Source organism: Papilio xuthus, unplaced genomic scaffold, assembly GCF_000836235.2.
Source record: "Papilio xuthus unplaced genomic scaffold, Pxut_1.1 DF824655.1, whole genome shotgun sequence".
NCBI classification, from domain to species: domain Eukaryota; kingdom Metazoa; phylum Arthropoda; class Insecta; order Lepidoptera; family Papilionidae; genus Papilio; species Papilio xuthus.
In genome coordinates, this window is record NW_013533994.1 from 2461519 (window position 1) to 2474131 (window position 12613).

General features: G+C 36.6%; 2 protein-coding genes across 2 annotated transcripts in view; both read right to left on the reverse strand.

The window, feature by feature from the left end:
- The window catches only part of mtgo (miles to go), a 44989-nt gene extending 38699 nt beyond the window's left edge, over positions 1-6290 (reverse strand). The window contains exon 1 of the mRNA XM_013325730.1: positions 5967-6290. The gene's annotated coding sequence lies outside the window, so the exon portion shown is untranslated. The remainder of the gene's footprint in view (positions 1-5966) is intronic.
- Positions 6291-8566: 2276 nt separating this feature from the next.
- Nipped-A (Transcription-associated protein Nipped-A) overlaps positions 8567-12613 on the reverse strand; it is a 26725-nt gene continuing 22678 nt past the window's right edge. Inside the window, exons 45-47 of the mRNA XM_013325737.1 lie at positions 9970-10204; positions 9655-9794; positions 8567-9244 (exon numbers count right to left, since the gene is read on the reverse strand). Coding sequence (XP_013181191.1) covers positions 8951-9244; positions 9655-9794; positions 9970-10204 — 669 coding nt within the window. The 3' untranslated portion in view covers positions 8567-8950. The remainder of the gene's footprint in view (positions 9245-9654; positions 9795-9969; positions 10205-12613) is intronic.

Below are 12613 nucleotides of genomic sequence, written 5' to 3' on the forward strand. Positions count from 1 at the left end.
GGTATATCATTGAAGATAAATCGAGTGAAAGTTTCGTACTCAAGTAGGTTTAACGTGAAAGAATGCATCGTAAAGGCATGAAAGCCGACGCATTAAACATTTGTGTTGATGACAATCTATACGAAATCGTCTGCAGCCGGATGCTCTTGCAACGTATGACCAAAAAGTGGCGTAACTCGTAAAAGTGAACGCTTAATGATGCAATATTTTATTAGTAAAATACCAACGAGGCATTGGTGCAAAAGATAGACACTAGATTCTCCATCGAGAGTGAAGGTATTTTGCAATATAGTTGCATAAGAAATTAGATTGTAGCGTATTAGAGTAGAGAGTCAAAGAAAGGTAAATTTCTTTCATTTTTATTATCAACTTATTTTAATTAGGTCTATTCCATGGATGTTATGTTTACTGTTTATAACAGTACTTAACGTAACATAAGGAGTTAACGTTTATTACTAACGTTTCAAATATTTGTCACTAATTTTAGATATAGATATGGGTTATTTCCAAATGTTTCAGATAGTAAAGCGTTTAAATATTATACACTTCAGGGATGTAGAGTTCACGTGTCATCACTTTTTATCAAGTCCGTGATTTTTCATTTTCCATTGAAATTGAACAAAACCGCATCCTTGTCTGGGCTCATTTTAAATTAGGTATTCAAAGAATCCTATTTGTTTTAATCTTCAATAAACTTCAGTTTATTTTTTGTTGTTACTTGAACAAATTGAACGGAAAAGTACCGCGACCACCCTACATTGATATAAAGTATAGGTATTTTTGTTTTCCTAGTTCATCAGATAAGTGAGTTGTCCCCGACCTCAAATCCCACCTAACCATTTTTCCATGTTTGCGTATGTGCCAAAATATAAAAACAAAACAATGAACTATTAGAGTGTAATAACACACGTAACGAAACGTAAAGTAGCTTGTGCAGATCCTGCATCTATATATAATACATAGATGAATTTATCTATGTCGTATGACAATTTTTTTTATAGATAAATTCATCTTAAGGTACGCGTCCATCGACCCGCGCCGGACACATCGCACGCAACGATTTGCTTTGTCTTCCGATGTAGGCGGCGCGGATGATGGATGAAATGCTATGTAGCATACAAAGACAACTAAAATCCGCTGCGGGTCGTGCGTCCAGTGCATGCGGTGCGGACCATTGGACGCGTACCCTTAGATGAGATATTCTAATGTTGCAAAAGTTACCAACATTAAAAATAATAGCTCCCACGAATTCTCGGTTCTGCAAAGTGCAAACTAGTAAGGGAATTCAAAATAATAATGTAATCACCTCAATGTTTGTTTCTCGATTTCACAATTGTTTTGATTAGTGCACAGCGTACCAATCGATAGATATCATTTTCTTTCTAGGATATAGTAACAAAATACATTGAGCAATCGGTTTAGTTTGCGTAATTCTACACTGCACTGGTTCCATTAATTTGTGCTTACGACTAAGCATGTATATGCAATACGGCGAAAATCTAGGGCCGTGTCTAGTTTCGCACGCTGTTGATATAAGTAAAGTAAGTAGGGCAAGTTAGTAATGTCACGTTTAAAATTATTGCAGTCCCGAAGCACCGGCGACCGCGCCCAGTCGCGGCATGTGATTGCGAGACCCGTACCACACGCGCTTTAGCCATATGCATTGATACCTGCCAATGGAAAACTTTTACAACCTAGGGTAGGTTAGAACTTATAAATAATCTGGCTAAAGTAGTCATGAACCAAGAAAAATAAAACGAAAGAAACTTTAATATAATATGCGACAGGTTTACTGAGCAATCATTGTCATGAAACCACTTCTTCCTGTTAAATTTTATTATAAAATACTACTGCCATTAAAATAGGTTTTCGAAAATCGACGTACAAAACCAGTTTTGGTTTTTAATGAAAAAAAAAACAAGCGCTTCACCACAATTCACTTGATTTTATTGCCTTTAGTGATTGATGGTCATTCATCGGCCGAAATGTACGTATCATAATTTTCCTTCTACGAATGAAGTTCGTCGGAGAAATTCCTCGGGCGTTCGGTTCAATGGCCGCGTGCGCGCCTGTGTGCGTGCCGTGTGCGCACGTCGGACACGCACACACGCACGCGCTCGTGTCTCTGCAAACACGACCGAACCGTTACCTTCTAGTAGTGCTACATTCAGTACTTCGGCTGTCATACAACTTAATAAGCCTATTTCTTCACATTGAATCCTTTAAGCTACGCATTAATATCTGTAAGGTGTGGCAAACTAGTAACGTACTTAAGATTATTGATGTCGTAGTTTTTTAAACGTGTTAGAAAAATAAGACAGGCGCAGAACAAACGAAGTAAGCGCAGCAGCCCGCAATTCTACAAAAAATTCACAGGCTCACATAGCTGCGAATTTTAATTTATAATATTATATTACTGTATCGTAATAACGACTTTTCAAAGGGACTACCAGCTTACTTGTGTATAGAGGTTTGGCTTCAGCAAACGATAATATTTATGTTGCAAAACTAACGCAAATTCAATCATCGAGTACACAGAAATTAATCTACATAACACTGAGATAACGCAACAAAGGAAGTACCTAACATTAACGTGATAATGAAATATGTCTGAATTGTCCGGATATCCGTCGACTGAGTATCATATTTGTATGATGACAACTAATAAAGTGATCCAAAGAGACCTTTGGAAATAAAGGGTGACAGTACGTCACAAGTCAGTTCACAAATTTTACGAATTAATTGAAGAATTAAAAAAAAATACACGAATTCGTCTTTCGGTCGTGATATCGTGACGATAGAGATATGAGATATTTGAAAACTTTTTTATAAAAAAATATTGTAGGCTTAATGTGGACGACGCTTGACAATAGAATTTGAAGATGACACAATGTACCTAAAAAGTAATTTAAGTAGTTAGGCATATAAGGAAACGAGAAACATTAAAATGTAAAGGTTGAAATCGTTTCCACGAAATTATTCCATCGACATTTGCTAAAACTATCTAAAATATTGTTAAATATAAAAAGTAGTTATCGTATAGCATACTTAAATCAACCAGAGATACAACCACTGAACCATAAGGATGTTGACAACTGACACGCGATGGTATTCCCGCGAGATATCAGAGGTCGTAAGATTACTCATAAACTTAAATAAAACGATTATAGTATCTCTATATTTTATCGGGTAATAAATGCAAACTAATCTAAGATCAAACTCAAATAAGTAATGTGTCAAATAAATAAAATACTTGTCTTTTGATTTGGCAACGGAATTTGCATCTTGCTTTTTTCATTTGACTTAATATGAAAATAATAATATACTTTATAGATGAACTAACTAACTGACTAAATGTAATCTTAATACATCCTTGACCCTAAAAACCTAGTTTGAACTAGGCTAGTACGGGGTAACCTAGTTCGGGATACGAGTTTCAAAGTTTTAGGAAACAACAACCGCCCTAATTTAAATTATATTTTAGACGAATATACAATTAATCAACATAATATATTAGTTACATAAAATTATATACATAAACTAAGTAGTAACGGAAAACTATTTTATATATGTTAATTTAAATAGTTAATAGTTGTGATTCGACTATATCGTCGCTGAATAAGTGTAGCATTATAATCCCATATCTCTTTATTCGTAAACATATGGGATATATGTTTGAATTTAACTGTAGAGTTTTAATTCCATAACTGCCTTAAATTGGATGAAGAAACCGAGAACGTAAGTTCCGTCCTATTATGACGTGACACATCTTTAAATGTGACTAACATACTGTTAGGAGTATTTTACTATTTAACTTAAACTTTAGTGTAAATATCTACCACATGCCAAAATAAATTTGCAATTTACTTATTTTTGGTGTTTAACGTGACCTATTTGGTATAATAATTATGCAACTTTGGTGTCGTCGACTTTTAGAATGGTGTAATTAAATTAAATATGGGTACAATATGTTACCCACGCTGTTAATATGCAGAACAATGGATGTTACGATTACGTTTCCGAGAATTAACAATAGAACGTGTTTTAGCTATTCCACACGAGATTAAAGGTCACACAGATTGTATAAATTTGACCCGAGACCCGGACACTACGAGATTAAATGAACAATACTATTTGAATAACTCAGTAAAATATGTAAAGATCTAACAATATTTACTAATTATTGTTTCTTTAATTACATAGCTTGGCCAGTTGAGTTTTTTGATGAGTATCTCCACGGTTTGAGTATTTGTTCCGTGCCCTTTCCTTCTCTCCCCATCAAATTAAACTTGCTTGTTATCAAAATCGATGGTGACGGCGCTGTTTTCCTGTTTATCTTACATTATTAATGTTTTCGAATATCTATGTATCAAAACATCAATAATATTAATGTTCTATATAAGCTTTTAACGATAACATTTATGTATCCAACACGCCTATGAAAAGGTACTCATAATGTAAATCGTAAATTGTGGGTCACAGGGCGGAAGAGGCGACATTCGGGTGACGAAATGTGGCACGCACTATCAACCTTATTGCGAGATCAAATGATCGCGTCTCGTGTTTCTTTGCCGGTCTTTGGAACACTATCATGTACGATGACTTTTATGCATATTTTATTTTTACATTCACTTTTACATCACAGTAGCCGTGTGATCAGTTGAACTTATCTTCTGGAAACTACAGACCAAATCCCTGATAGTGTTCTAGTGTAATACTGTGCCAATAAGAAAATGAAAGTACAATCATAATTTACTATTTGTTTTTGCTTGTCGACTTTATTATTAGAAAGTATTTTAGAAATTCTTCTCAAAAAATCGATTATGAAATTTGGTTGGTGGATGCGTCCAAAATATCCTGTCATATTATTTCGTCGATACACATGGCAGGCAATCGAGTGATTATATTCGAAGTCATCGTAGTACACCTATTAAGGTAATAAACCATAATAGTTTGAAGAACATCGCTCGGCTAAACTTGTAGATCCCTGCAAGAGCAACTTTGGTTTATTAGCTTTCTGAGTGTGTTCGCAAAATCGTAGACGAACAATGCCTTTGAAGTGAACCGCTGTCAAAGAACATCTTGTCCCAGTACTTGCGTGGAGTAGTTTGGTATGAGCAGAAACAGTTTATTCTCATTAAATAGCTGGCTGTTCGAGACAGATGATGACGTGTAAACATTTACACGCTAAATAGTTCAGTTAACTTTGAGTTAAATTTAATATGTTTATATCAATAATGACTTATGTAGTCTCGTGAAAGGGACAATAGATGCACATAAATGACGAATACAAAATCGACAAAGGCGTAGGCAGAGTGCCGACTTGCGCCGTCACGTCAATCAACGCCCACGATCGACCATTTAATACAAACACAAACACTCAAGGCTCAAGCAGATCTCCGCGAATTCCAAGCGAACATTGTTGCAAATTTGCAACGGTCGGCACAGGAGCGACGACGAGTGGCGAACGGCGAGCCCGAGCCTCACTGACATTGCGTACAGTCCGGCATTCCACATGGAATGCGGTCGCTCCACCGGCCGCTGCCGCGCACCGCCCCGCGTCGACGCCCGTTCTCTTCATGTTTTCTTATCCATTAACTTCCGTCCACCATATGGAAAGGTGAGGTAGGAATAAATCCAATAAGAATCTCGTCTGTTACGTCGCACAAGAAAGTCGACGATAAATTCTCACGTTTTTAATCCAACATACGTTATGAAACCGACACCGCTAACGACGGATAACATATTTTATAAACAAGACAAAACGAAAGAAAATAAATAAATAATCGCTTATAAGACCGGGTGATACACCGACTAGGAGTGGAAAATTTTTGCAAGCGGTCAGGATACGGTGTTCACCGACAGCGTTCCAGAGCGTATCGACGAGACGAGACGAGCGCCACGTCGCGGCGGCGCGATGTCCCGATCATACGACCATCGTTCGCCGAATCAGGAATTTCACTCACCTTCGTAGAAAAGCCGTCGATTAAAAATATCCTCCGACTCCAGCGCACAGATAATCCGGTTATCGTTCGTACGGCACAAATATACACCACACCAAAACGACAACATAAATAAGCGCGGGAGGAGCGACCGAACCGACGACGGATAGCTCACAGGCTTAGCACTGCTTGCACAGGTCGAAATGCAACTCGGAAAATGCACGGGGCGGGGTTGTCGATTGTCATAAATGGTCGGTTCCAGAGGTCGGGCACTCGGCGGTGCAAATATTGCAGTATCACACAAACGCTCGCATCGAAGTGGCAAAGCGGACTGAGTGAGCGGGGGGGACCCCGGCCGGGCCGGTGGCGTCGGCGAAGAGTGGGGGCGCGGGGTGCGCGCCGGGCCGCCGCCGCGCCGTGCCGACGTGGCCGCCCGCACCGCCACCCGCCGCCCGCCGCCGCTTAGCAACGCTTCGCTCGCTGCTCGCTCAGCTACCAGAAGGATCTATCATAGATTGGTGACTGCTTCCAATTAATACGGAATCATACCTCCATTTTACTGAACCAATCCTTTTTATTTACTGCATTTTGAAATTTACTTATTTAACGATTTTCAATGCACTTTTAATGGAAACATATGGAAATTAAAATTTTATGTTCGTCAATCTTTGTAACCCTAATGGCAGGGACAGCAGAAGTAATGATAGTGTTTGCACGACCTGTTGTGTTTTGTAATTTGTATTATAACAGCTAGCCGTGGGTTTCCATTGCTTCTGTGTTTAAAAAAAATGATAACATCATACAAGGGAAACTACTATCTATATAATTTGATTGGTAAAAACATAAAAAAAAAACTAGACAACTTAAAAATCTTAATTGTGTTAACATTGTTATTTGTTGTGCAGCTAGGCGGAATGCGCACACAATTCCTGTTATATCCTACAATTAGTGCACTTTCATTCCCATTGTTAGCGCGATCAAATCAGTTTTACTGTCTCTCGATCGACTGAGATTAGTGGGTGGCGGCACGTATAGCATTGTATAGCTTAACACAGTGTGCGACCGTTCTCTTCTTTGATTTATTAACTGATAAAAGAAAGTGGTAATATTGACGCATAAATTATTCTTATATTTAACCTTAGTAACTAATTAAATGCCTAGAACAGCTTTGACTTTGACATAAAAATAACCAGAACAAACTTCAGTCTTCAGACAGCTAGATTATTGGCAACAGATCCTGCTTAATTGTGAACTGCCGAGCAGCCCTCAAACCGCATGTTACATACAACATTTTTAAATAATCATTTCTATACTTAAACTTTTCTAAGCTGAGTCTTGAATGTGGTGACACAATATTGTCGTCTCTTTCTTTTTTCAAAGAAATTAAGACGGATGACAAGATATGTCATGTTTTACAACAGTTGAAACCTTTATATATTTGTCTGTGTTGTAGTTTAAACCAACAAAAAAATTGATTAATAAATAATGTTTATTTAAAAATTATTTACTTGTTATAACTTTTACTTTCTAAGGACATTTTCATTGCCATTCCGTATAAAAGTCGTTAGTATTGAGAACGGAATTAACAAATTATTTACGTCCCAATAACAAGAGAATGTAAAAATAGTTGCCGATAATGCAGCGTCTTACAGTTTGCATAATAGAGGCGTCGGAGGCATTCGTCGGTCTCAGTACTTTCACCTGTGGAGTGCACCTACCTGCTGACTGACGATTGACGAGCACATGTACGCCATCTCGGACACATATCTAATGTCTTGACATTTATTTACTAAAAAAGGTCCCCAAAAATTATCATGTAATCGTAATTTGGCGCAGTAAATATCTTATTTAACTTTGAATGGATGTTTGTAAGAAGGTATCGCCAGATCGTTTGCATGGATCTCGCTGAAATTTGGCCAAGGCGTAGATCATACTCTAGAAGAACACATACTAATTAATTTAAATGTTCCCGCGCGGACGAAAACTTGCAAAAACTTTCAGGAAACTTGCAATTTTTTTTATTAAATTATAAAAATAGCTCATTGGTCTAAAACTACATTTCTTCTTTAAATTTTACTCATTCTTCAACTTTTAATTTAATTTTCCGCCATTTTATTGGACCCAAGAGTCCCTCTGGACTAATTTAGGAATGCTAAATGCATCTCTAATGAAATCGAGCTTCGATACCACGTTAATTGCTCATATCAGAATGACATATGACATTTTGTTTTAATTAGAAATGAAGAATTATTGGATAAATTTTGTTTATGCGCAAATATTTGGAATAAAGTTTATAGGGGAGGTAATAAAAAAAATGGTGCAATAGTAAGCATACTACTTTAATATTATTTTCAAAAAACCACGAGATCACAGTCAACAAATGTAATTCCAAAGTTGCATATTATTCTACTATCTTATCAACTAAATCTTAATCAATAAACAACATAATATTATTATTTAAGTGTTATCTTAAAATAGACGCTAAAATATATTTTAAACTAAGTAAAATTTAGAAGCGAGATAAAAACATACCAAGTTTTGCATTATAAGTTTATAGAAAATGAGTTGTAGCTTTATTACTTAATGTACACATTAAACCATAAAAGAAAAGTTAAAATCGCAACTATGTTTTAAAATCTATCATTTATTTTCATGTATATCTAATAATTAACACTTATTAAGGTTCAATAAATCTGGTTACATTCTTATTTGACATATAACAGATCTTTTTACGTAGTTTGAATAAAGCGAATTATGTATTTTGTCGTACAACGCAGGATTAGCAAAACGTAACCAGCATTCTACTGATTTCATCAGTTTAGCCCAAGGGTTTATCCTAATTATGTCTCATATATAAAATCAAGTCATAAATGTTAGTTACCATATTCTTCTGAAACGGCTTGACGGATTTTTACGTAATTTTATATGCATATGATTCTGAGAATCGGTTCGTATCTTTTCTTTTATCCGGCGCGAACGACGTCGCGGGCAACAGCTAGTCAATAAGTTTATAACCATGGGTGCCATGCGGGGTCCATACGGCAGAGATTGTCGTGGCTGTTGGCTGCAGTAACAAGGGTGGCCACTTTGCTGTCCGGCCCGTCGAACAGCGCCAGCGAGTTCAATCGGTTCATAATAACTGTTACCGCTTTATTCACCATGTTGACTATCGTCTCGTTGTCCATTTCCACTGGTTTCGTATCAGTAGATGTGCCAGCTGTCAGACCCGGCTTATCCTCCAATCGCTTTCTATATCCAGTCACCATTTCATCGCGTAGTATCGTCCGCAGAATAGATTGAATCTGGAAAAATAGTAATCTAGTTAGCGATGTTTATTAACTTGTACGGTGCAACGGGAACCGGTCCGGCAACAGTTTTAGTCGACTTTTATCCTTGTGGAAGGTCAAGGAAGTTTATATGGAGACATTCAAATGACTTGACAACAAAGTTGCAACAAATTTTTAATCTTATCGTAGTTACTGTATTGATTCGGCGTCGATTGAGTCAATTTGTTGGTTCAACAACAATGTTGTTAATTATTAGGTAAGTTAAGTGTCTGCTGTATTAAATCTGTAAGTTGTGATAATTGTTTACGTAAACATGTTTTTGTTTACATTTTGTATAAGTAGATCAACTCAAAAACAACTTTAAAGACTTGTGAACACCGAAAGCCTATATGAGGCTGCAAATTTATTGGTCTTAGGAAAATAACCTTAAAATTGGGTGTGACGAGGCATCGAGCGACGGCTATGGCGGAGGCTGTGAGCGGGCCCGTGATGCCGTTGTTGGTCAGCAGCTCCGAGATGTTGGGCGTCAGTCGGAACGGTACAGGCCGATTGCCATCCAGCTCTCCTACAGACACACCATACATTTAACACATTAAAATAAACTGACAATTTCAAGGGTCCCGTGGCGTAGTGTGATAGGTGGGAAGGGCTGGTGTCAATAACCTTGGACCGCCAATATATTTAAAATGAGTTATAGCAGTGTTAAATCAATCACTCAACTTGTTTTATACATTCCGTACCTGTAGTATCATCGACGTCAAACTTGAAGTAGGCGACGTTGAGCAATCCTGAGTCCTGGTGCACGTACATCATGTCGGGGCTGAGGCGTGTGAGATGTAGCACGTACTCGGCGAAGGCCGCCAACGAGAGCTGCAGCGTCAGCATCTTGCGGAACGTCCAGTAGTCGGTGGGCGCGGCAAAGGTCGCCGCTGCCCACTCGCGTACCATACCCTTTGGCACCATCGTTGCTTGCACCTGTTTACCAATGTAATATTTTACCGTGGGTTTCTCTGACCAAAATACCCGTTTAAATCATATCATTTTCTTTGTTTTGTCAAAGATATGTTTTATACAGAGATTTTAGTATCAGAAAACAACGGTTATTTGTTTTTTGTAATCCGAAGCTAAAGCAAACCGCAACATTACGAGTTTTTATATCTAAGACTACATTGGAATTCGAAATTAAGCATATTCTAGTGGCTTGTGAATTAAAAAAAAATTAACGCCTAAATATCAAATACAGGATTTTAAAAATACTAACATTTTAAAGTTGTTTCTAGCCTTAAAAATGTGATCAAGTGTAAAGGAAATATCAAAATACGACTCTTAATTCAAATGACTTTACTTCGTCCTTAAAAAACCCGTTGAGATGGCCTTTAAAAACAGCACAGGTATGAATTTTTGCTAATGTTGTGAAAACAACTTTTTTATTATCGATTGCACGCTGGTTTATTCCATACTACATCCACGACAGCAACATCGCCTTCTGTGCTCAGGTAGAGAGATAAAGAGAGGTAGAGAATAAATTAGAGCCCAGGTTCGCTGCCCAATCTCTTGAGAGCTTTTGCTTAGATTTAACAGTCTTTAGGCATTGTTTTCCCTATGTTTAGTTTATTGGTTTATATTAATAACTAACATTATAAATGCGAATGTTAAGATGTATGGATGGATGTTTGTTTAAAGGTATCTTCAGAACGGCTGAACGGATCTCGGTAGAATTAGGCATACATATAGAACATAGTCCGGAAGAACACATAGGCTAACTATATTTTTTTAATACCGCGCGGACGGAGTCGCGGACGACAGCTAGTTAGTAATATATCTAGCATCCGTGTTTATATTATACGCCTCGAGATGACTTCTTTATTTATCCTTAAGAAACCAGTTGTCTACAAGCAGGTTTTGTTACTACAGATGTGGTGAATATATTAATTTGTATAAAAGTTATTATTATACAGTTGCTAAGCGAATTAATCACTTTCCTTTGTATTTGAAGATTTTGTCGTCTAGTGAAATTATTTCATAACGTTTTTACCTACACATGGAGCACAAATTGCGTCAATATAGTTCGATAATATCAAATTCATGCGTCACACGGTTAATTAAAAAAAATAGTAATAAATATTTTTTAACGTCTAATATTTAGTTATGCAATTAGTATTTTATTTTAATAGGTAACAAAAACCATTAATATCAGGTTGAGTTTAAATTAAGCGAAATTGAAATAATTTAAAAAATATCACATTCAAAGAGAAAAAGTAAGACAGTATATAAAATAAATAAGAAAGAGTTTCGTTGAAAAAGTTCTTACTTCTTACTAATATTATGCATGGAAATGTTTAGATGGATGGATGTTTGTAAGAAGGTATCTCCAGAACGGCTGAACGGATCTCGATGAAATTTGGCATACATATAGAACATAGTTTGGAAAAACACAAAGATTCGAAGGTAACAGGATAAGTTAGAAATGAAGTAAATTGTGGTATGTATATATTGTGACGCACCTCCCGCAGTATGTCGCGCAGCACTTGATGCGAGGCCTGCGAGCCGCGCGCCTGCACCGCCGCCAGCCGCTCGTAGTAGCGCGCTATCGGCGCGTCGTACTCCACGCCCCTACACACGTACACACACTCACATACACTCTAATGTATTTTTCCCCATCAATACATTGTATTAATACAAATCTTACTTCTTATATAAATGGAATGTTTACACGGATGGATGTTTGTTACTACTTATCTGCATAACGGATCTAGATAAAATTTAGTATAATTATATAACATAATCTGGATGAAATTATAGGAAACATCGTCGCAGGAAAAGGCTTGTTATTAATAAAAATAAATCTTATAGTGAAAACAATCGACCAACATTTCAATTCCTACTAAGCACGCTATCTCTACTACGGTAGTAATTAGGGCGTCTAAAAATAGATGTTAGTTGAACGGTATAGTCATTTGACTCGCGTTCACAGCTTTTATTTTTGATATAAATCGCCGACAAATCTTATATAAAATTTCTTTCGAATATCTCGACAGCAATTTAAAACGGTAAGGATGTAAACTTTGTAATTTTATTTGCATATAAAAGAAGAATTAGTTTCAAAAGTCAGTGTGAAGTAATTAGTGTTGAGGTCATTTTATGAGATCACCGTTTAAAAGCTTACCATAAACATCAAGTCGTACATAAATTTCAATAAATGTCTCAAAGAATTATAGTGTTTTTTATCTCTTACAAATTAAATAATATAATTTTATCATGTAATACAAAGTAGGCGCTAGATTGAGCAACATCTAACTTTTAATATACTATAGTTAAAGTAATAAATATGTCCTAAATGTATTATTAATAATAATAATAATATTTCACATCATAATTTAATTA